The 25,796-nt window shown below is 39.7% G+C and overlaps 1 protein-coding gene across 1 annotated transcript in view; it reads left to right on the plus strand.

The window, feature by feature from the left end:
* Positions 1–1,517: 1,517 nt before the first annotated feature.
* LOC134541849 (uncharacterized) overlaps positions 1,518–25,796 on the plus strand; it is a 63,870-nt gene continuing 39,591 nt past the window's right edge. The window contains exons 1-2 of the mRNA XM_063385547.1: positions 1,518–2,177; positions 22,283–23,123. Of these exons, the coding sequence (XP_063241617.1) occupies positions 1,518–2,177; positions 22,283–23,123 (1,501 nt within the window). The remainder of the gene's footprint in view (positions 2,178–22,282; positions 23,124–25,796) is intronic.

The raw sequence follows: 25,796 nt of genomic DNA on the forward strand, positions 1-25,796 counted from the left end.
GCCACCCACCACTTCATCTTAGTGTCGTCATTTTTTTGACGTGATAAATGTCTTATAAATCGATGAACGCCGGCTGCACGCACGAAAAAGCATGACTCATTGTCACGTTCCGCTTGAGCCGAGCGTTTGCAAGAACCGGCCAACCACCGCGCGAGAAAATCTTCTATAATATCAAACAGGTTAAGGCGGGATTTTTTAAAAGCAGTAATTTAAAAAAAAAATGATTTATTTGTCCAATTTAGTCATTTCAAATTAACAATTTATTGACATTGATTTGATTTCAGTTTATTTCTATAACTAATTGTTCGTGATTACATTCAAACAAATTATTTAAATTAAATTTTCAAAAACTGTAAATAATATTTGAAAATTAAAAAGTAGGCAATTTTTCATAAATGTTTTCTTATGACGTTATAACGTAAAATTATCGTCCGTAAAGCGACTTTACAGACAATCCCCTTTTTTTTCTTCCTGCTCTGCGTCTACGATTTTCTCGCTGCAGAAGTACTGACATTCCGGACTTCGTCTGCTGGCTGTTGAAAGCCTTGCGTGTGGTACACGTCGGTTAACAAGTGGCAAGGAGACCCCCCTCCCCGTGGTTACAAAGTTTATACACGGATATCCTTGCGACGTAAGACCCAATCTCTTCTTCGAAACTTAATCGCTCTCTGAGGATGAAAATAAATTCCCGGGTTACTTTAGGTTTAAAAGAAGATATCAAAGGGTTTTACAGTTCTCTGTAGATTAGCGGGTACTTGTGAGTAAAAGTGTTTGAAAGCTAAATGTGTAACAACTTGTATGTAGCCTTTGTACATCGCGCTGTTTACTTCCAAGAAATTTGCCTGGACAAGAATATATGTTACCCATCGTTCATTGTGTCACCGTCACGGAATATAACGGTTTTTTTACAGTTTCAAAACATCAAATTAGAAAATTAAAACGTCTGTATTCGGGTTGGGGCAAAGCCTTCAATAAAAAACTGCCGGACTTACTTTGCATCACAGAAAATTTAGAAGTAGCTTGGCTTCTGGATTGTAGCCGTGTTCTTGGCCGACGTTTCGGTCGACATTGCAGTCGCCATCATCAGGGAGCAGTTTACCTACTGTCGGTGGAATTATTCGCCAATGACGCGGATACAACCCAGAAGCCGAGCTACTTCAGACGATGGCCGTGAAAGCCTGCGAACATTGTCCACAGAAACTTATCTGCAAACCAAGAGAAAGTGTGTCTCCCTTGGAGCCGCGCTAAGAGGGTGACTTGAAGAGTGTGCTGGCGGTGCTGGTGGTGCTGGTGGTGTTGGTGGTGGTGCTGGTGGTGTTGGTGGTGGTGGTGGTCTTGCTGGTGGTGGTGGTGGTGGTGTCTTGCTGGTGGTGGTGGTGGTGGTGCTGACGGGCGGCCTCGCTTGCCCGCAGATCAGGATGCGGCAGAGGGCGGGCGCGGACGGAGAGCGCGGCGCGGGATGAAGCCGGCTGCAGCCCCTGTCGCCCGCTAGCAGCCGGCGCCGCCCCCTCGCCGTCATGGGCGACCGCGACGCTGACGACGCGGCGGCGGCGGCGGCGGCGGCGGCAGCGGCGGACGACGCGCTGATGTGCCGGCCGCCCCCGGGCCTGCTGCAGCAGCAGCAGCAGCGCGCGCACTCGCGCTCCATGTCGTCGCTTCCCCCGGAGCCGTTCATGATCATGCGCACCAAGGCGCTGCACCGGCGCGTGTGCATCAACGTGGGCGGCGTGCGGCACGAGGTGCTGTGGCGGACCTTGGAGCGGCTGCCCCACACGCGGCTGGGGCGGCTGCGCGAGTGCAACACGCACGAGGCCATCGCGGAGCTGTGCGACGACTACTCGCTCGTCGACAACGAGTACTTCTTCGACCGCCACCCCAAGTCCTTCAGCTCCATCCTCAACTTCTACCGCACGGGCAAGCTGCACCTGGTGGACGAGATGTGCGTGCTGGCGTTCAGCGACGACCTGGAGTACTGGGGCGTGGACGAGCTCTACCTGGAGTCGTGCTGCCAGCACAAGTACCACCAGCGCAAGGAGCACGTGCACGAGGAGATGCGCAAGGAGGCGGAGTCGCTGCGCCAGCGCGAGGAGGAGGAGTTCGGCGAGGGCAAGTGCGCGCAGTACCAGAAGTTCCTGTGGGACCTGCTGGAGAAGCCCACCACGTCCATCGCGGCCAGGGTGAGTCTCGCGACTCGCCGGCGTCTGTCCTTCTGACGGTCGACCTGCTGAACTTGACTTCACTTAGCCCAATAATCATCAACCTAACACAAATCCTTAGAGACAGGAAAAATTCGCGAATTCATTTCGCGATAGGCTAAAATACAATTAGTTATTTATACCTCAGTGCTGCCTCTGCTATTGGCTCACAACTCACCTGGACGACTCTGGGCCAATGAGAAACACCCGACCAAAGCTGTACCGAATCACAGGCTGCTATGTTGGCACGTCTCACAAGACAGCAGCCAATGAAAGGATGACATTTGACAGAGTGTACGTAGAACTATGGAGTTCATCCTACAGGGCGTTCTTATAGCTAGGGACCGGAATAATTCGTTCATTCAATGACCCACAGGATGGACTCCAAGATCCTCTATGCACTCGGACAGATTACATCTGCTCATTGGCTAATGAGTCGTGACAACTATTAACTAGGATGCTTTTGATTCGATACTTCTTTCGTTGAGGATTATCCATTGGCTCTGAGTCATTCAGACAACCTGTGGTACAATCACTGAAACAGCAAAAGGTTGAACGCATTTGGATTCTAGCCTATTGCGAAATGAAACCGCGAATTTTTCCGGTCTCTACTTATAGCTCTAACATTTCTTAATACAACCTTACGTAACTTAACTGAAATAACTAAACTAGGTTTTATCCGACACAAAATAAGAACCTTTTGACATTTAAACTTTGACATCTGGTCTCTAAAATGTTACCTCCGACTTTTGACTTTAAACATCCTGACCTTTGATCATTGTTTTTTATTTTTACTTTTTACACCTGACATAACTGCACCTTCCATCAAGGTGAAGTAAAACATGCATGGCGAGAGTAGACAGGTTTTCTAGGATTACAAACACCAACCCCCCACACCCTAAATTTATTCCATTATTGATGCTCCATTCTCATCTCAACATCTTTCACTCCGTCTAATGAACCCAGTGTCGTCATGATGTTAAAGCGTTAACATAGAAATGTAACCGGTATGTTTGCGTCGAGGTTATGTTGTTTTAAACTTTTTGCATGAAATGAATTCAAATTAGGTTTTTAAAGAATGATATAACGTGTTTTTATTACTGACAATTTTTTTTATCTAGGCTATCCATAAAAAAAAATAATAAATTTACATTTGAAAACTATTATTTGCTGCGGCGTCTGGCACCAAAAGGTTCGTCAAATTGCCCCACTCCTTTGGATCAAAATGAGGAAATTGCTAAAATGCAACAAAATTATATCGCTAAATTTGTACGATGACATATTATAGACTCAGATTTATATAAATATTATTTAATGCCAAGCATGCTTCGCAATGCCCCAATCACTTTTTTTGTAATTTGTTTGAAGTATGTACACATATATCTCTATCTCGCTCTAATTCTCTATCTCTCGCTAGATATCTGCATATCTCTATCTCTATTTACATCTATATATCTATAGCTCTCTATATCACTCATCTATACAGCTATATATACATATATATGACACTATAACAATGACAATATTAAAATTCTATGTTTTTACCTATCTATATTTGCATCTATCTTTTCACTTGTCACAAGTGTGACACGCGCATATTCGAATGCTACGTTGTGTCAAAATTTCAAAGCAATCTGTAAAGAACTTTCTGAGATTAAAGTTTTTTTAACGAACAAACATTTACAATTTTATTTACATAGATTTCATTCGGAAGTGATATATTTAATATTTGTGATGTGGTTCTGTCAATGTTTAACATCGTCAGCTTACCCCGGTCTAATTATATTATTAGCGAAGTATTTGATGTGACCTCGTGGTTTTATTTCTGGCAGCAGAATCAACCCGAGAGTGGTCTTGCGAAGCGCAAACCAATGCGTGGGCTAGAACGGAGGTATAACTTGCGCCGGGGCCAAAGCGGGAAAGCGCTTCACTTTGGGAGCTCACAGGGGGTCGTCGGTTCTCCAGCCAGAGCGGAATGTCATCCGGCGGGAAAGGTTATTTGCGGGAAGCCTCAAGACGCGAGATCGACTCAAAGTCCACGCTTGACTAGGAGAACGTTAAGCTCATACCAAGGAAAAAAAAAATCCTTATTTAAAATGGTTCCTTACCTTCGCCATATCTCTTTCGAAACTCATTTCAGGTCTTAAATAACTTCAAGGATCTCATCAGTTCAGTAACTTGTCACAACCATGGGATCCTGGCAGTCATCCTTTCCAAAAACCTAATCTCGCTAAGCTCCCGTCTCAAGCCTAAGTGCTTATTTTAAAGGGAAATTGAGCCAGGCGGAGCAGTGGTAAAACACTTGCCTCGCATTCTGGAAGTACCCTGGTTTGAATCTTGGTTTCGGTTTTCCATGGTTTCCCTAAATATCTCCAGAAAAATTCTGGAATGGTTCCTTGCAATAGGCAAATATCCCCGGGCGTATTCCTTGCATTTTACCATCTCTTGCGGTCTCGATGTTTATCTGATCTATAGCCCAAATAACACAAAAACAAATGTGAGAGTCTTAACAGTACACGCCAGAGATGTGTAACATCTAACCTCGGTAACGAACAAATTAATGTGTTCTCATGTTGAAAATACACTCATAATACGAAAACTCGGACACGAAATTTAACGTATAATTCTTTAAAATAATACTGAGCGTGATAAATATACAAAAATTGTGTTTTCAAGTGCATTTCTTGACGCGAATCACGCGTAGTTTCCGCACCCGCCGCTAGAATTCGCTGCCGGAGCAGCTACGTCAACTATTTATCATTTGATTAGCAGACGGAGGTATTCAAAGTAAATAATGAAACTGCACCGATAAAAGCGAAAAAAGACTTGAAAAAAATAATAAACCTCGGCTTTGCACCCGATTTTCGACAAAGGATTTCATTTAAATAGTGCCCATTTTGTTAAAATTCACTAGACAATAATTACTATAACGTTTCTTTTGTCTGCGTGCACTTTGGTTCGCGCCATCCACCACGGATGGCTGCACTGTTGTTACTCATTTCCGTTCACGAAATTACTCATACCATTGCTGTATACAGAAAGCTAACATGTTACACGTTAATTATAATCTAGCGTAATAAGCTGGCGTGATTAGCGTTTTGATAGTGTTGTTCTTATGTGAGTTTGAGACGTCGCGTCATTCCAGACCCGACTCACTGAGTTTCCCCTTGCCACTGGCTCTGTCCCTTGTCAATCAGTGAATCACCAGACTCACCAAAGAAATTGTACCTAGGCATAGTTTTCGTGCACCATTTTAAAGAGCTGGGGAATATACCGCAACAATGCATGTGCTCAATACTAAATTAATAACGGTAAAATTTATTTTCTTCTAATATGTTTAGCTCCTATATGTATACGTGTATAGGAAAACGTTCAGTTTATAAGGAAATATTCCAAATTTCAATGAAATTTTTTCCATAAAATGTTATGTTTATAACTAACTTTAGCCTGCATTTTTAGGAACATTATCAAAAATTGCATTACAAGTACATTCTCTTCAATAATTTAGTAATAAATAAATTCTTAGCGTGTATAAACCAACTATATGCGCACATCCAAATCATAATCAACATTGACAGAAATTGCGATGAAAGATTAAAGCGCCTCATTTGAGGTTTTAATTGAGATCGGTGCCTGAGAAATTTACTGCATCCGCAGTCATAAGTAAGTTATTCATTTCTTAACAACGTTGGACAGTATGAGACAATTTATACTTTTTTTTATGTTAAATCTAGGAAACTATTTGTCGGTGAATCAGAGGAGAAAAAAAAAACAAGGGGTAGCGCGCAACCATATGCCTCAGAAAGTCGGCAGGAAGAATGTCCCAGATCACGATATAGATTTCATCAGCCACGATAACGACTCCAAATGCCATGGGAGACGGATTTGACTCCAGCTGGAAGGAGGCGCGGGTATGGGCCAATCCGCTATCCATCCGTGGCACCGAATATCCAATACGAAATTAAATTACCAATATTTTTTCCTCCCCCGTTATCAGCGCGAGATTTAATCGGAGACGGGATGCCGTACCGACCGACGAGGCAAAATCATTTCTATTTACGAGTTCTGTTTTTCTTGGCTCCTATCTGATGACCTACTTTTTATTACAGTGACATTAGCCCGTAGGAGAAGAATATAAGTCATCTAAAATTATCTCCGAGCTGAAATGTTCAAATTGCAGGAAATCGTCATCAGGATTCAGCGAAAACTAACGTGTTACTCCGTCCGTATTTTTTTTTTCGCACTACGAAAAACTAGGTTTATAAGAAATGTTAAATTATAAATTTATAACACGCTATAAAAATACATTATCTTTATTATGAGCAGAAAGTTATGGGGGAGGGGTAATCCGTGGGTTTTAACCCGTAAATTTCTCTTATACAATTTTAAAAAAAAAAACTTGTCTATAAAAATTAAGGGACAGTTTATAACATGAAAGTAACGTATGCTGTCCTGATAATTTTTTAATACCTGGTGTCAACAAATAATAATATATTTATTCCAACGAAATAACTTTTATTTCCGATTGCAGTTGAGGTGTTTCATCGATAATTTGTAAGTGTTCTCCTTTATTACTTGGTAGAATATTGAAAATTGGGGCGGTATAGAATATATATAATTTTTTTCAGTTAATAAATGGAACACTAATTAAATGTTTGTTTTTTCCCTACTAAGACAAACGTTTCCTTCGTTAAAATAACTTTATTCCCAGCTGTAACATCAACCTAGTTATAATCTAGCGAATGTCGCAAATGTAATTAATCTTCCGGCATGAGTCTCCACACACGGGAAGCCTTCTTTTCACAGACGAGAGAGCCAAAACCCGAAGTTCCCCGGAGTTCATGTTTTTTTTTCCGTATCTTTAATGTAGCTATCCTAACCAAATCAACCGTCCAAAATGTTTTAAAGTATTTATAATGTAGCTAACCTAACATAATTGACCATTAGTATCTTTTTATCAACACCGTCATATTTATTTACAATGAACCAAAAAAAACAACCGAAGATGCACGATCCGGCGTTAGGCTCTCTCGTCTGTGAAAAGAAGGATTCCCGTCCACACGGCCTGGACGACCGTCGCGAGCACAGAGGCACACACGCAAGTCCCGACCCAACAACAACAACAACAACAACAACAACAACAACAACAACTCGAAGACACAGCTGCTAAGCGGTTAAAAATAGGTCACATTAAATTTACGAAAAACGCAGACTAAGAAATATGAAGGGGATCTTCGTGAATGCACGGGTGGCTGTGTACATCTACAAGCAATTGAGTTGATATACTTTGACGAAGAATCTACTAGAGTCGTTTAAGTGTTTTGACAAAAACATTCATAACTTGTCAAGTATATTACAAAAGAACATTCTTTATTTCCTCCTCCGTGTGTGTTTATACCTTGTTTACAACGTAACACCCAACTCGGAAGTCAAATTTTCAGCGTAGGTTCCACTAATAATCAGTAGTAGGAGAAATTAATAATTGCTCTTCAATTACTTGAAGTGTATTGTTCGTTGATAACGCAACAATGTTTACATTTTTTTTTCTAACTGTGTCCTCGGCGGGGTTACGAGCGCTGAGAGCTGACGGCCTCACTCTAGCAAATGAACCATGGCGTGTCTCGTCGCGGTACCTCCGTGGCCGCTTCCATTACGGGGAGTGGCGGTTGCGTGCGCGCGCAGCTTCATCGACGAGGCCAATAATTACTTTCATGGAAGGACATCGCGCGCGGGGGGCCCAGGGATCTTCATCCATCCGCCCGAGTACCCAGCATGGCAAGCGCAGCAGTCGATATCCGCCTGACCGAGTACCCAGCATTGCAGGCGCAGCTGTCGATATCCGCCTGACAGAGTACCCGGCATGGCAGGCGCAGCTGTCGATATCCGCCTGACCTAGTACCCAGCATGGCAGGCGCAGCTGTCGATATCCGTCTGACCTAGTACCCAGCATGCCAGGTGCAGCTGTCGTCATCCACCTGACCTAGTACCCGGCATGGCAGGCGCAGCTGTCATCATCCGCCTGACCTAGTACCCAGCATGGCAGGCGCAGCTGTCGTCATCCGCCTGACAGAGTACCCAGCATGGCATGCGCAGCTGTCATCCGCCTGACCTAGTACCCAGCATGGCAGGCGCAGCTGTCGTCATCCGCCTGACCTAGTACCCGGCATGGCAGGCGCAGCTGTCGATATCCGCCTGACCTAGTACCCAGCATGGCAGGCGCAGCTGTCGATATCCGTCTGACCTAGTACCCAGCATGCCAGGTGCAGCTGTCGTCATCCACCTGACCTAGTACCCGGCATGGCAGGCGCAGCTGTCATCATCCGCCTGACCTAGTACCCGGCATGGCAGGCGCAGCTGTCGTCATCCACCTGACCTAGTACCCGGCATGGCAGGCGCAGCTGTCATCATCCGCCTGACCTAGTACCCAGCATGGCAGGCGCAGCTGTCGTCATCCACCTGACCTAGTACCCAGCATGGCAGGCGCAGCTGTCGTCATCCGCCTGACCTAGTACCCGGCATGGCAGGCGCAGCTGTCGATATCCGCCTGACCTAGTACCCGGCATGGCAGGCGCAGCTGTCGATATCCGCCTGACCTAGTACCCAGCATGGCAGGCGCAGCTGTCGATATCCGCCTGACCTAGTACCCAGCATGCCAGGTGCAGCTGTCGTCATCCACCTGACCTAGTAACCGGCATGGCAGGCGCAGCTGTCATCATCCGCCTGACCTAGTACCCGGCATGGCAGGCGCAGCTGTCGATATCCGCCTGACCTAGTACCCAGCATGGCAGGCGCAGCTGTCGATATCCGCCTGACCTAGTACCCAGCATGCCAGGTGCAGCTGTCGTCATCCACCTGACCTAGTACCCGGCATGGCAGGCGCAGCTGTCATCATCCGCCTGACCTAGTACCCGGCATGGCAGGCGCAGCTGTCGTCATCCACCTGACCTAGTACCCGGCATGGCAGGCGCAGCTGTCATCATCCGCCTGACCTAGTACCCGGCATGGCAGGCGCAGCTGTCGTCATCCGCCTGACCTAGTACCCAGCATGGCAGGCGCAGCTGTCGTCATCCGCCTGACCTAGTACCCGGCATGGCAGGCGCAGCTGTCGATATCCGCCTGACAGAGTACCCAGCATGGCAGGCGCAGCTGTCATCATCCGCCTGACCTAGTACCCAGCATGGCAGGTGCAGCTGTCGATATCCGCCTGACCGAGTCCCCAGCATGGCAGGCGCAGCTGTAACAGAAAAGTAGTTTAGATTTTATTTTTAGCAGTTCACACAAACTATCTTTTGAACTTGAGTTATTCCAGAATATTGTTAGCAGTGGTTTATTAAACATTATAAATAATACTTATAAGTCACCATATTTATTCTGTACATTTCGTATTTTCATGTGGAGAGATTGGCTAGAAGGCGTACCATTATGCTTTTAAACTGCATTCTCATTGTTTCGCCCCGAATAACGAAGAAACTATAACAACAGGAAATGATTCTAATTTTCTTATCACATGCGATCCGGACGGAAGGTGAAATATGACAGTAAACAATAGGTGGGTAGTCACAGAATTTTTTTTATGCTGTATTGTATGGAGATTGTACCTGGTGGCATCAGTGGATGGCGAGAATTTCGCAGGTGTATGCTCGTGAGCCCTGTATCGTGAAAGCGTTATATTCTTAAGAGAATTCTAACTTTGGGACAGGTGAACGGGAACCTCTGATGATCTTGGAAGTCGCGGGCCTGGTTTGGACCTGACCTGCCCTCACGGTCGTGTCTAGGAACATTCCATTCGTCAGGAGTCTTCACGCCAGGGTGGCACCCCCCTAGATTGCCGACGGGGTAATTAATCACTTCGGCGGGCTGTTCAAAACCCCGACCTCGTCATCTCTCTTGTCGCCGTCCGTCTGGAAGTTCACCCCCCACCCCCAGGAATCAACCCTCTCGCCGGCCAAATGACTCTACATCCCTTCCGGCCAGGGTCTTCTTTTTTGCTCGGAGCTACAAGGAATCCTCCAGGTGACTCCGAGTGTGCGGGCCTCAAACTATTTTTTTGACGTGACAACGTCTAATAAATCGATGAACGCCGGTTGCACGCACGAAAAAAAGTGTCCCGTAACGCACATTGTCCCGTTACGCTGTGTTCCGTTACGCTCATTGTACGCTTGCGCAGCATCTATCTCTCTTCCACTTGATTGGAACAACCATCGATTTGACTTTTTCGAGGCACATTAAACTTGAAACACTCCCATTTGTTTCCTACTTTTCCTATCATCGTCCTATCCTTAACAGAATAACACAGATTGGAAGAAGTTAAATAGCAAACATGTATAAAAGTTAAAGTTAAAATAATCTCTTCGTTAAAGTAATAAACATATTTGAAATAATGAGTGCAAATAAAAGTAAATTTATCAATTAAATTGTAGTTTTCATTTGACTCCTTTGCATCCATACAAAATAGTGATAATCCAATAAAAATGATTCGATTTTATTCATAAACGTATGCAATCATTTCAGCAATGTTTTGTTATGACGTTGTCACGTTAAACTATCGTCCGTAAACCGACTTTACAGACAACCAATTTTTTTTTACTTCCCAAAACGCTTGTTTCTCGGCCTATGTAGCGTTTCGGATGGGTTCGATCCGATCAGCACGGACACATAAAGTTTCACTGACGTTTAAGGTCCTGCAAAAATTTGCATTATTTTCTAGTGCCGGTGGTTGAAATCCATAAACGCGTGAAAATCAAATAAAACTGAGGTGTTTTTTTTACCCGATGCCCCATTTCACTTTTTTCACTAGGCCACACTTGATTCGGTTTGATGATTTCCAGCTTTATAATCATTCGAGGCGTGTAATCAGTGTAAAAAAAAAACATTTTAAATCCGGACTGGCACCAAATAAAAGCGCTGGCGATGTTTCACGACGGAAAAGTAATTGGAGCTATTTTGCTAAATTTTGTGTGGGTATAACTTTTTTTAATTATAAAATGATAAAAATTTTTATAAACAATGCAAAATAATTTAGGTGGACGTCACACTAATTTAATTCCAGTATAATATTTTGGCGGGAGTATAAATTTTAACCCCACAAAAATAACTGTAATATAATAACCATAATTTGGGTCCAAGCCGGGCCAATTGTTGTTTAAGTTTTTTTTAGCTCATAATTATATGATACAACGCTTGTTTTAATAAAACGTAAGGAAGAATATTAATATTTTCGAATGTTCATCGAAAACTTTCCACATATTTGCTCGTGTTTAGTTAACGATGAATCATGTGTCAGATTTTTTTTGGTTCATGAACAGTGAGTGATATACAGTCCAAACGTTAAGTAAATTTGTATTATATCTTAAAAAACTATAAATATATTTTACTACTTCTTAAGAGTGGAATTGAAAAAAAAAGAAATTGCAACTTAGTGTTCTCATGTATTATCCTTATTACTAAAACTGCAGTCATTAATTTGAAAATTAGTAATATACTCGTTTATGATTGTTTAAAAAACAATCAATTTCAACCGTATAAATTTGATAAAACACTAAACTATATTTCAGAAGAGGATACTCATGAAAAGATTTTAAAATTTGAGAAATTATGTAGCTAAGTTAAAATTACATCTGGCCAGTTAAAAATGTTATTTATTAAACAGACAAGTAATTTATAGTAGTTTTCTTTCGCAAAATACTTAAATATAAAGGTAAATTATTAAGTGAAATATATCTTTTAAAAACCCTAAGTAATGCAGAATTATTTTTTCCTTAGCAATTTTTTTCAGTGAAATATTTTTTACTCAACAATTACTACGTAGTTTTTTCCGAAGAAAATAACTATTTGCTCACATTGCTTAGGCTAAATTATTTTTATATGTTTGTGTTTTAAGGAAATACAGGAAACTTAAGTTATGATGGACACATAAATGATAAGAAGTGAATGCATTGTCGTATAATTCTATAAACAAATTTAAGTTGGGATCACTGTTTAGAATGTTCTATCTTCCACAGGCCTCAATGAAAATGGGTTTTTAGTTTAGGTTATGTGGCAATGCTGTGACGGAATTTTAACTCATCTACGGCAAAGAAACCTCACGAGAGAGAACTGTTAACAAAAATTAATTGTCAGTATAAATGACAATTAAAATTACATTAAATAAAGTAATATCACACATAACGTTGTAGTATTCCATCAACGCTACTCAAACAAATTTTATATGAAAACCTCACCTTTTGAAGTTAAACTTCTTTAGGCGCGTTATGAAAAAATGATGAGAGTGAAATTTTAAGATGCGCGCGCATCACTGTAACTTAAAATTAACAGGTTGAAGCTGCGCGCGCACCATGTAACGACATTTTCACGGGAAGATAGCGGACCCACATGTATGAACATAATCCCATATTAGGGGACATACCAAACGTATTGGTGTGCCAAATAAAACTTTATGATAGTGAAATTACCATGGAATTTATTTTGGTGAACTAAAATAGTCATAGTAAAGAGTAAATTCCAAGGTTAAAAAAAAACACATTATTTTGGTATTACATCAAACATAATACAGTTTTTCCTCGTAACATTCTGTCAGAGCAGTGGTTATACTGCGCGGTCAATATGCTGAAGGGCCGTGGTTCAAAACTTAGCGGGATGCATCTATTTTTTAACTTTTTTTGAAGTTATACTTCTTTAGGCTTGTTATGAAAAAATGATGAGAATGAATTTTTAAGATGCGCGCGCATCACTGTAACTTAAAATTAACAGGTTGAAGCTGCCCGCTAAACCGCTCATTAATTCTCGAAAAAAAGCTACCAACAAAATAGAAATAGAACCTCTATTAGTCGCGCATGTTGGCACGCTCGTCGCCTCTGATCGCTGTTTTCATATTTAAAATATTTATCCACATGTTTCTAGTTTCTACATTCACAACACGTGTTTTAGTTTCATACAAGTGCGAATTATATATGTGCTAATAAATTATATTCAGTAGTGATTTAAATTGAATATTTTGATTAATATTATTTACTGTTCGTAAATATTAGTAAAAAAACTTGTGCTTATATACTTTTTCAAGTGCTCCAATATAATTGAGGTTAACTATCCGTATGTATTATTTATTGATATAAATTAAAATATTATTATTTAATATAATTAATACTAAATATTATTAAATTACTAATGTTAAATATTTATTATTGGTTATTTAATATTTACAAAATAAAGAAATAATTTTAATAAAACATTTAATAAAACATTTGTGATAAATTTAAAATCGAACATCAAATTAAAATATTAATTTTTAATATTTATTATTAAATTGAATAAATAATAAATATCTATAAAAATAAATGAAAAAAATAAATGAAAACTTTTTGATAAAAATAAAAAGTGAATATTAAATTAAGAAAATAATAATTACTAACAAATTAAAAAACCTAAATTAAATTTTTGAATTTATTATTAAATTTATTTCTTTTCTTTCAAAATATTAAATAATCAAAAATAAATATTTAAAATTAAGGATCTTATAATATTTAGTACAAATTATGTCATATATACTTATAATTCTCTAAATTTTATTTATTTAATTTTTTTAATTAAAACTGAACTTTATTGTCTGTGTTGACAATCTTTTTTCAGCCCTTTTATTATTATATTATAATTAATTATTTGCATGCAATTAAAAACTTTTTTTTAATGATGCCAAAGAAGTATAACTTCTCACGCGCGTGTGTGTGTGTGTGGAATTAAAGCAACTGGGAATTTATCCAACAGTGTTTCGGTTTCGCGCTTCAAAAACTTTCTCATCTGTTTCGACATCCAAGCTCAGCATTGTCGCACACAACACCGGCTTTGTTTTCCGGAAACTAGTTCGTGTCTTCGGAAAGACGTCGGTAAAGGTCGCGAACGGGAATAACAATGCCTTGGACGAGCTGGCCGGCACACCGCCTGGCATTTCCAACGAAGCGTTCCGCACGCAATGTCTCCATCTGGGCGTGACAAAGGGCTGCTTTAACTACCCACGGCTTAAATGCCAGGCGGACATTCGCGCCTTTTCTTCAACGAAAAATTACAGCGCTGTCATTCTAAAAACACGAAAGTATTATCGTGCCCGATATGAAAAGCAACAGGCTTCGAGAACACTACATTCAACTAAATGTGTTCTTCAAAATGTTCTTGCAATTAGGAAAAAATTGGCTCAAATAATAATTTAGGATGTACGCCATTGCTAGTTTGAACTGTATGTCACAGAGAAAACATGAATAATGGACACTGAAATGTTAACACACAAACACACACAGAAAGGTAGCCAAAATCAGCTTATGTCTAATGTTAAATGCATAAAAATGCACAGAGAATTCCGTGGAAAGAATGAATCAGAACAATATCACAGCACAGCAGAACACGGAGGGTTGACAACGACAAAACAGTTGCAACAAGAAACTGTAAATACAGACAAACAACAATCTTGGCCAACACAACGACAGACAGAGGAACCCAACGATGATACGAAAAAAGATAATCTGAAAAACACACCGACAATACATGCGAATCCAGCGATTAAATTAAACAGGTATTCTGACAACACAACTAGGACAGCTAGGCTTCCTAAGACAAAACAGTTTCGACGTTTCGGGAACCGAGATATGTTCCCATCATTAGGCACTAAGCAGACTGATAGTGGACACTGAACTAAATATGTATAATATATTTTTTACCAATGTATTTTACAGGTTGTGTACAAAAGTGTTTAAATTTGTAGCATTTTAGTTAAATATTGAATACCTATCAATTCTTTCGTCATATGCGCATTATAAGTTTTTTGGACTTCGCGGTTTGTTATTAATTTTAAGTAAGATTTAATGACTCGATGATTCTGATCAATAATTTAGTTTTAGCGTATTATTTGATGAGGATTATTAGATTAATAAATGATTGCATTTGTTTTTTTTACTATCCATAAATAATGTATGTAATACATTTAAGCGTGTGATATAAGATCGCAGTATTTCTGTAGGCATTATGTTTATAAGAGGAAAGTTTAATGCTTACCCTCAAACGCGCGCCCTGTAGGTTATACGTTTACCTTACATTTAAAAAGTCCTCACGACGAAGTGTGTTGTTGAAAGAAGGCGAAGGTTATCAAGGCTCAACAGTGCTTACACAGCATCTCATTGTTATTGCAGCAAGATTCGTCTCTTATGAAACACTGATCAAAACCACATGCCAGCTTATCATGTGTTGCAATCAAAAACATATAAGAACATAATTTATTATGTTTTGGCACATTTTTGCCTCAAAGAAAATACTTAACATTTTCAAGACCAGCCACTTACGTACTACTCAATCAATATGCCAGTATGATTTCTTTTTATATATTTCATTTTTTTTTTAAATCCTAGTCAATACATTCTTGCTCCTGCATGTATGTCCTGATATTTAATTTTTTCTGTCATACACAACAAAATAGGTTACAGTTCAAGAAAGTTGGCAATCGTATCCGATACGAGTGATGTAGGCTAGTTGTGATAAAAGAAACATGCTGCGCGTACACTGTAAAAAATTTTTGTACTTTTTGCAAAGGACAATCCTTGAAAGCACGTTGCCAACGATATCACTTTTTAAACTGCAAGGCAGAGCTGTGTAAAATTGCCAACGGTACAAAGGTCTGCCTTGTAGTTTTATAAGGGTCGTTACCACAACGCCGAAATACCACAACGCCGAACGTACAATAACGCCGAATACCATAACGCCGAATGCCAAATTGACCGCAACGCCGACAGCTAGAAAACTGCTGTGTACCACAACGCCGAAATACAGTAACGCCGAAAAATGTTGATGCGGGGAGGGGGGGGGGGCACAGGAGCAAAATGAAAAACAACTGAATGAATTTGTGTGCTAACCTTACCTAACCTAACCTTTGTGGCAGTCCTGCAATGACATTTTTCGGGGTTAATGTATTTCGGCGTTGTGGTAATTCGGCGTTGTGGTACACAGCAGTTTTCTAGCTGTCGGCGTTGTGGTCAATTTGGCATTTCGGCGTTATGGTTTTCGGCGTTATTGTACGTTCGGCGTTGTGGTATTTCGGCGTTGTGGTATTACGGCGTTGTGGTGCGTCCCCGTTTTACAAGTGCTATCGTCGGCAACTGAGTTTCCGAGGAATTTCCTTGTGTTAGAAGAAATGACTCTTTTTTACAGTGTATGGCGTTGAGAGTGTCGACTGACGGGCTGAAACAGCGGTCGGGCCTAACAACTGGCGGCATCTCGCGCCTTCCCTTACGTCGATCCAGCCCGCGCAGAGCTCCCGGGGATATATCAAGCAGTGACGAGCTGCAACGTCAACTGATCGACGGTCGCCTTCGGACAGAGAGTCCATTGATCACGATATGGCGCTTCAGATCGAGGGTTTGCGGATGATGATTTAGGGCTTTTACGTCACGTTCGACATCAGACGCGATGAGAGGGGGTGATGAAGTGAGAATGGAATGTTGATAGAATTAAAGGACCCGGGTGGGAGGGAAGATATTTTGAGTGCAATGCAAAAATTTTTTTTTCCAAACCAGCTCACGGCAACATCCGCCATGTTTCTTACGTGACCCCCACCTCGACCACTATTTTTTATGTTCGACTCTTTGCTGATTTTCATCACCAAAAGTGAATTTATTGACTTAAAAACTACTCGCATTTGCTTTCATTAAACCATTTAATTGACTTTGACATGTTTGTGACCAATTTAGACCAAACAAAACTGCCTACCAGCCCTACTCGCGACTCTAACCCAGAACCACTCTTATCGTAAAACCAGTGCGTACCCAAACTTGTCACCGAGATCAGCTATTCGGTCTCTGTGACATGAGGCATTGTTTCCATGAAAAGGTTAAGATAGAGTTTTAAGTACGTAGATCTGTTTTGCACAGAGGCTTATAATGACGTGACCAATAAAACAATGGTCTCCGAACGATTGACATACCGACTCGGTGCTCGTATTGAATCATCTGTGGGACACGTCAAAATATAAGTTAAAATTTAAATTTAAAAGTACACCCATGAAAGTAAAAACATAACATTATTATAGGTGCAAATATAACCCACAAAGATAAAAGTTGATACAAGTGTACACAGATTGTTGTAAAACAGTAATGCAAGTACAATTGTAGCACGGAGAGATAAACATAGATACAAGTAATTATATAAAGATAAAATTTAAAAAGTAATACAGAAACAAAAAAGTATATAATTATAAAAATCTAACGAAATTGTTAAAGTGGAAGTTAGCATAATATAAATTTAAAATAAATTAGTGCGCGTTTATCCATTTTTTAATTCATTCGCTATTAGAGAGCGGATATTTGGTGGGTGTTATTTTATTACTGTTAAATATATCACAGAATACACTAAAACGGATTAACGGAATAAATAAGAAATTTTCTTTCATATATTACATTAACGATAAACATATACATAGATTACCACTTTCGGAATTCCAACCCGGAAAGGTTTGCAGAAAATTTACATTTTAGAAACCAAATATGTTATTGTTTCGTTGATTTAATTAAGGATGTTCGAAAATTTCACATACTTTCATAAACTGTTACATTTTTTATGCACGTGAAGCCACGGGTGGTGTGTTAGTAATTAATAAATTTAAAGTTTAGTTATGGATGTCAGTTATTTTCTTCTCATTAATCTCGATGCAAATAACGTCTATGATCCAGTTTCTTTGAACATACATGATTATGTAGTGCTATTTAAATTAATTTGCGAATCCAATTATTCCATATCATATATAAACTTAATCTTTTAAATAAGTTTTATAAATACTTAACTGATTCGCATAAACTATTGTGCTGAACAGATAACATAATTTACATGGTGAGAGTTTGAGAAACAAGTTTATAGCTGGCAGGTAGGATCTTTACACTTGGAAAATCTGTTTGATAGAGGTTTACAGTTACTTGCCAACATAAATAATTTAAACCAAACATTCCAAACACATATGAAAAATTGTGTTTGTCCGCTTCTGTAGAAAAAAAATGGTGTGTCGTAAACATGGTGTAAATAGTATGATTCTTCTTATATAGGTGTAAAAATATGTATTTGTAATATTAAAAAAAATAGTAGCCTAACATCAAGTTAGTTTGCTTTATGTGCTAGTAGTGTTGTTTTTGTAGATGGAGTTAATGTCAAAGAAAACTGTATTCGCCTGCGATATATTAAATTTTTGATTGCTATTGTAATATGAAGCATTGCTTTGGAAATGCCACATATTCATTATTTTACCATTGAATTGCTCTAATTTTTATGTCTCATTTCTGTATTCGTCAATCACATTTTTTTACTCTTAATCACCCCTAATACTTATTTATCTTTATTTAATATCTTAAATTATTTTAAGTAGTCACACAATTTTAAATTTCAATCCGAGGGATGAATATTTTCTCATTGTTTCTATAAATTCACAGTGATTTATTTTACTTTCTAATTAGTATTTTTTGGTTAAATAAATATTAATAACGTTAAAATATTCATCTCTTGGTTGCTTTACTTATAAATATACAGAAATTTTCACGCTTCGGTGCTTTGTAACGTTTGTCTGTTACCAAATGCCATGGCTATACATTGCTTAACTATGATCTTGTTTTCTGTACAGTGTCTCTCTTTGTCTCCGTAGACTTTCAGGATAATACCTTTCCATAAAAAAAGAAGACATCAAGACAATTCACACAAAACGATTTATTTTAAAAAAATAACTTGATGCTGATTGCTAACTAACCCAAACCAGTGGTTTTAAATAGTAACTTTTAATTTTTGATATAACGATCGCCGAAAAAGGCGAGGCCGCTAAACCGAGCTGAAGCGGCGGCATGTTGGTGTGCTAATGGTGGCGAAGGGGCAGTCGCGACGACCGTACGTCACACAGAGTACTTCCCGCTTGGAGCGCCACCGCTCACGGCATTGCACTGTCGCCGCGATGTGACGTCATCGCCAGACAAGACCCCCCCTCCCCCTCCTGCTCCTCCTGCTCCTCCTTCTCCTCCTACTACTCTGTCTGCTCCTGCTTCTTCTCCGCCTGATTCTCCTCTTCCTCCTGCTCCTCCTGCTCCTCCTCCTCCGCGCCCTCGGAAGAAGACCTCGCTCTCTCATGTTGCCTAACTGTAGGGGTAACCTCAGCTTCGGGCAAGACCGGCAACCACCCAGAGCTCCGCCCCGGCCCTTCCCATCATAATTTTTCTTGTTTTATAATTTAAAATATAGACATTAATAATAATAATAATAAAACTAATAAAAATTTTATCAGCCCTTATTTCTAGGTTCTGGTTAATACCTGTCTAATTTGTATTAAGAAACCTTCAATTATTCATGAAATGACGCTATTTCATCGGGATTTGATCGTTAGCATTAATAAGACTAGCCGGAGATTTTTTTTTAGGGGAAAAAAAATTGACATTGCTTAAGATAAATCAGCAAAAAATTTGTCAAAATTTAAGTTCCAGTAAGGCTTAAATTTTTTTTTCTAATTTCCTCACCCCCTCCCACAACCCATCTTTTTTTTTCTGTGGGCTATTCAATAGCCCCAGGCCCTCCAGTAAGACCCCTCAACAAAATATAAGGGCCCCGCAAAAGTAAATGGCCCATGGTTCTGCCGAATTCTGTCTCAAACTTCCCTGACATTGCGGAACACACGTTCGGAGCTGGCTGCAGCGCGCCCAGTCAGTAGACCTGCCATTAATGAGCACTACGTGGCCAATAAATTGCACTATACCGTATTCCTTATTTCGTCTACCCTCTTTGAGCATCTATTCAATTAACGTTACTGTCTGCAGAATTGTTTGCTCCTCCATCATATAAACAATTAAAAATAACTTCAAAACTTAATCATCAATAGGTTTATGAATTCAATATAATTTTAATTACAACTTTTGTGGCCAAAACCAACGTGAAAATATTATTTTACTCATAGAATCAGGATATATATTAAATTTGTCTTTTTAACCAAACCACACAACAGAAAATATCGAAGCAAGAAATAAAACCGAGTTTCCAACTGTTACTTACCATTAACTGCTTTAAAGTTTGGACATTAAAACCGTAAAATAATAATTTTATCACTCGGTAAACTCCCAAATATACAACAGATAATAGTTATAGTAAATAAATTATTATTTACCTCGTACCTCTTCCCGAATGTGATTCCCGTCTGGCAATGACGTCAGACTGATGGTAGATAGCGCCTTGCACTGATTGGTGTTTTCCTGTGTTTAATGCTTGCCATATTTGTTCTGTCTTGCTTGTTGGTTCTGGAGTGAATACCCTAGAATGTGACTTTCTGGGGGAATTTATCAGTTTTTGTTTTGTATACTTCAGTGTCTTCCTGTTGCTTGAGTTAACTGTCTTCTAATCCTTTGTTGTGTGATGATTGTTTTTTTGGAGGCAATGCATTTGTATGTTATTTTTTTTTAATTTTCATCTCACCGTGTCCGCACCAACACGTATGTTTGATGTCTGTGCTTGTATGACCTCACGTCACGTGATTCTCACTAAGTGTTGTAGTCGTGGGCGCTAGACAGCTACTCATTGTCCAGTAACAGCATGATATGTGGCGCCAATTCTGGCTGGTATAGTCATTGGTTGTGGATGTCGAGTTTTTTACTTCCTTAGCATCCCCTTTTAACAATTAACAACTCGGCGTTGTAGTTTAGAGCGCTTACTTTCTTCAGTACTCTTTCTTTCCTTGCTTTAGCTATTCAACATGCATTCACCAACAACAAACACAGATTTTCATTACAATGCACACACGAACTGTAAACCATTAGCAATTTTAAAACATGATAACAAGAAAAATGTTCTCTCCAAAAACCTCGTATAAAGTTTAGAAAATTTAGCTATAGAAACTCTCGAAAACTTAGTGCAAAATTAATTTGATATATTATACTGATAGAGAATACCAAGGTCAAACACAACACATAATTAGTAAAATGGATACTAGGTGTTTATTGCTTTAATTTGACTGTTTTGTTTTATGTGTCTGTACATTTGCTTGCATATATTTCGTTGTTATCGGGAAAAGTTATTTTTGTAGTAAAGATATTTAAAAAAAATTATTTGTATTATGTGTTATAGCTATGTGTTATGTATGTGTTTTTTCCCGATAGAAACCTTTGAATATATATGTGTTTTAATGTTTGTGATTACGTACAATGCTCATAAGTTTGCTTGTTATATAGCTTCATTCATTTTATGAGTTCTGCTCGCAATTTTCGTTTGCAACCTTTTAATGAGTGACTGTAACTTCCAATCCTCTTATTTTTAAGTGTCACTTTTTTTTTGGGAGTGTCAGCGCGGACTATCACTTTTCACTAAGGTGGTGAGTGGGGACTCGTGTGTTTTTGTCTGCCCGACACTCTGGCTGCTTTCCGCTTTTCATGTGTTGATGTCTCGGCATTTGTTCGCTGTTTTCTTTGTCTCGATGTTTTTGCTGTTATTTATAGTTTCAGTCACAAAACAGTTCAAATGGAACTCGAAACATTTTTACACTACAACGCAGATTATATTTAGAGCAGTATAATTAATTTGACTACTAAATAGCGACCAAAGCTATGCCTTAAGTACTGTAAGTTGATTTACACAATCCAGTGAAACAACAAACACGATACAGTTTAAACACCAAGTGCATCGATATTATCATCAAAAGATAAACCTAAAAGTTTCTGTTACCAATATTATCATCAATAATGTTTGTTCAGTCACAAGTTATCAAGATAAGCATATACTCATGTTTGACATATAATAAATGATAACATACAAACATGCTTGATCTCCTACAACGTGACTACACCTTGTCAAAGGTCATTACAATCATTATGAAACAGAAGTATGCTGTATTCACGACCGCTTCATATTCTGGCGAGTGCATCTTCTTCTTCGTCTATGCTATTGTCATCAGCTGTAGCCAAACAGTTCTTGCTCCTGAGTTTTTTTTTTCCGCTTGAGCTTCCTGACCAGTGCTGAGTAACTTATGCTGTTCAAGCTCCTCTGATTGCAAGTAAGTCAGTTCCCGGCCTCTGCTACCGTCGTTCATAGATCACCGGACACGATTTCAGGTGATCGCTGTGGTGTCCATCCTGTTCATAGTGCTGTCTACCATCGCCCTCACGCTCAACACTATCCCCAGCCTGCAGATGTTCGACGAGAAAAACCAGCCGATGGATAACCCCCAGTTGTCGATGGTAGAGGCGGTGTGCATCACTTGGTTCACGCTCGAGTACGTGCTGAGGTTCAGCGCCTCGCCCAACAAGTGGAAGTTCTTCAAGGGCGGTCTCAACATCATCGACCTGCTGGCCATCCTGCCCTACTTCGTGTCCTTGTTCCTGCTGGAGACCAACAAGAACGAGCAGTTCCAGGACGTGCGCAGGGTCGTGCAGATATTCAGGATCATGAGGATCCTCCGCATCCTCAAGCTGGCCAGGCACTCGACGGGGCTGCAGAGCCTGGGCTTCACGCTGAGGAACTCGTACAAGGAGCTGGGGCTGCTGATGCTCTTCCTCGCCATGGGCGTGCTCATCTTCTCGAGCCTGGCGTACTTCGCGGAGAAGGAGGAGCCGGGCACCAAGTTCATCAGCATCCCGGAGACGTTCTGGTGGGCGGGCATCACCATGACCACCGTCGGCTACGGCGACATCTACCCCACCACCCCTCTGGGGAAAGTGATAGGAAGTGTCTGTTGCATCTGTGGTGTACTGGTGATCGCGCTGCCCATTCCCATCATCGTGAACAACTTCGCCGAGTTCTACAAGAACCAGATGAGGCGGGAGAAGGCGCTCAAGAGGCGCGAGGCCCTGGACCGGGCCAAGCGCGAGGGCAGCATCGTGTCCTTCCACCACATCAACCTGAGGGACGCGTTCGCCAAGAGCATGGACCTCATCGACGTGATTGTCGACACGGGTGAGTGGCCGGCCCCGCCCGCGCCTGCACGGCCGCTGCCTTTACGTGCCCGCGCCGCTGACCGCGTGGTCTGGCCTGTCGGAGCTATCCCCCTGCTCACTTCACATGATCTCTTCTTCAAGTACTTTTGTTTTCATATTGCCGATGATGCTGTGTAACACTAATGACAATATCTCTCAACCTGTAATCGATTTTTTTCTATTTTGAAGGCATGTAAATGCTGCGGCAACCAAGCATGTGGTGTGGCTCAAAATAATTTTTTAATTTTTTATTTGATTTTTAATTTTTTTCTGGAAAACGAACTACAGCATGGGAGCAGCATGAAGTTAGTGAACACATTAGAATGTTAGACACTTGATTCGAACGTAAAATGTTTTAAATTTGAACTCCGTACGATTTTTGCATTGTGAAAGTATTTGTTTTTGAGGGACGTTACAAACCAATTTTTTTAAACCCAAAACTGTCATTGTTTTTGTGTTTAAAAGTTGAGAATTTTTTTTTCATTGCGAAATTAAATTACTCGTTTATGCGATATTCCGAAGCCGGTGTTACGGCTGACGAATGGCATGTACTTGCATGTGCTTGATTCAAATATATAAAATTTCGATGAGTATTCGTTAGTGGCTTACTTACTAGACACACCTACCACATATTGCGGTGACCCCCATTACCACCTGTGAGATGTAAATGTAGGGAAAGCACTTCACCTTCTGCCTAGAAAGCAAAGTTTTTTAGATTGAAAAGTTTCTCACTCTTCCGAAAATTGGATCACGAAACTTGTACTGGATTATCAGACTACTTCTTCAGTAAAGCAGCCTTAGAGTACTAAATATTTTCATTTAGTACTATGTTGAGACTCGGTGTTAAACGCTGCTAGGGTCAAAATTATAGTGCGGAAGATTGTCCCAGAGGGTATTGTATGTTTACCCCTTGCTTCGCTAGGTCCATAATACACCTTAAGCGCCTACATTGGAGGAAATTTTTATGTTAAAATATCTAAAATGACCTAATCTTCACTGACTTAAGAGTCACCTATAAAAACAGTTAAGGAGTCGATATTTGTAGCAACACAAATCAAAAAGCATGGTTTAAACAGATTTAATAACAGAACTCTCTAAAGTTTCAATTTGTTAAACATTATGGCAGCTGATCTTTCAAAAATCTTTACACAAATACGCAGGTGGTTACAAAATCTAGTGGGTAACACACTATTAAACGATATTTAATTAGAAAAATGAACAAAATTATAACATTTCAAATGCTGGTAAAGTTTTACATGATAATTTTAACTGTACCAGATTATAAACAAATAAATCACTGAACTGTATAGCATTCTGGCTAACTATGAATAAATTACATCCCAAGGTAACAATTAACATTCATTAAAAAATAAGAAATTAGTCCTAAACACAAGTACGTGTCAGTAAGCGAATCAAATGCACAGAACTACACAAAAATGTAAAAGAAAATGTTCCTTAACCGATTCTGAAAGTGTCCTCTCCTGTTCGTGTATCCTCTTTGAAAAGAACTGCAAAACGTTTTTCTAAAAAGTCCTTTTCTGCTGTGCAACCTTCTTGGAAATTGTCACTTGGGACCAACGTAAAAATCGTAATTATGCCAACGTCTCATTGTCTTCGGGAAACGCAATCTGAGACGCGAAACAAACGGAAACACTATCTTTAGCGAGTATCTAAACATTTAAAACTCTATCCTCAAATTCTTGTTCCTCATAGTGAAAAAATTTACTAGAACAGTTTAATTTTCACCTCATTGAACCATCAAAAACCTTAAAAATTTAAACTAGTGAATATATTTAAACCCCCTTAAACTTCCTTAGAAAAACCTTGCGTATGCCCAAAAAAAGAAACTTAACATCTTGATGACACTCTCCACAATATTACTGACGAAACTCCGAAAGTAATGAAAAATTTTAAACTTACCAGTTAAAGAGCTTTCATCTACAAAAATAAATAAATAATATTCCATCCAAAAAAAACTTTCAAAAAAGCTGAGCTGATCGCTCAGTGGAAAATGATAAGTTTTGCTGCCACATTGATCAAATCTCCTAATCCAGAGAGTCAAAAGGGGCAAAATGTTCACCGCTACAAACGAATGTTACGGTTTTTTTCAAAGAATTAAAAGCTTGTTAAAATGTTAAAAATTTCAAGGCCATTAAAAACCTTGCAACTGGGTTCAGTTCAAATATTAATTCACGAGTGTTCCAAACGTGAGGGCAGACAAACACTTAAATCAAAGCATACTTCTAGTTATTCCAGGCTTTAAAGCAAAGCTACTGGCTACTAGTAATTCTTGAAAAATAATGGGAGTAAAATAAGCAATTAGGAAAATCTACTCACGCATCTTCTCGTAGCCAATTAATCAAAATATGTGAAATTGGCCTTCAATAAAATCCCTGGTAGAATATTTGGTGAAAACTGAGACACACAAAGCGTGGCACCAAAAAATGCAGGTGGTCGAAAACCATCAAAAACCCAACATTTCTTAATTAGACGTCCACACAGACAGCAATTTGAATCTTGAGTGTCCCGCTCCAACTCGGAAAAAAAAAAAACAACTGGTCGCTGTAAGAGCTGTCCGCTCATATACTGTGACGACTCTAGTGGCGACTTAGCAAAACAACAGTCAAGATCGAGCTAAACCGTTGACCAGAGC

The sequence above is a fragment of the Bacillus rossius genome (genome assembly GCF_032445375.1).
Source record: "Bacillus rossius redtenbacheri isolate Brsri chromosome 4 unlocalized genomic scaffold, Brsri_v3 Brsri_v3_scf4_2, whole genome shotgun sequence".
In the NCBI taxonomy this organism is placed as follows: domain Eukaryota; kingdom Metazoa; phylum Arthropoda; class Insecta; order Phasmatodea; family Bacillidae; genus Bacillus; species Bacillus rossius.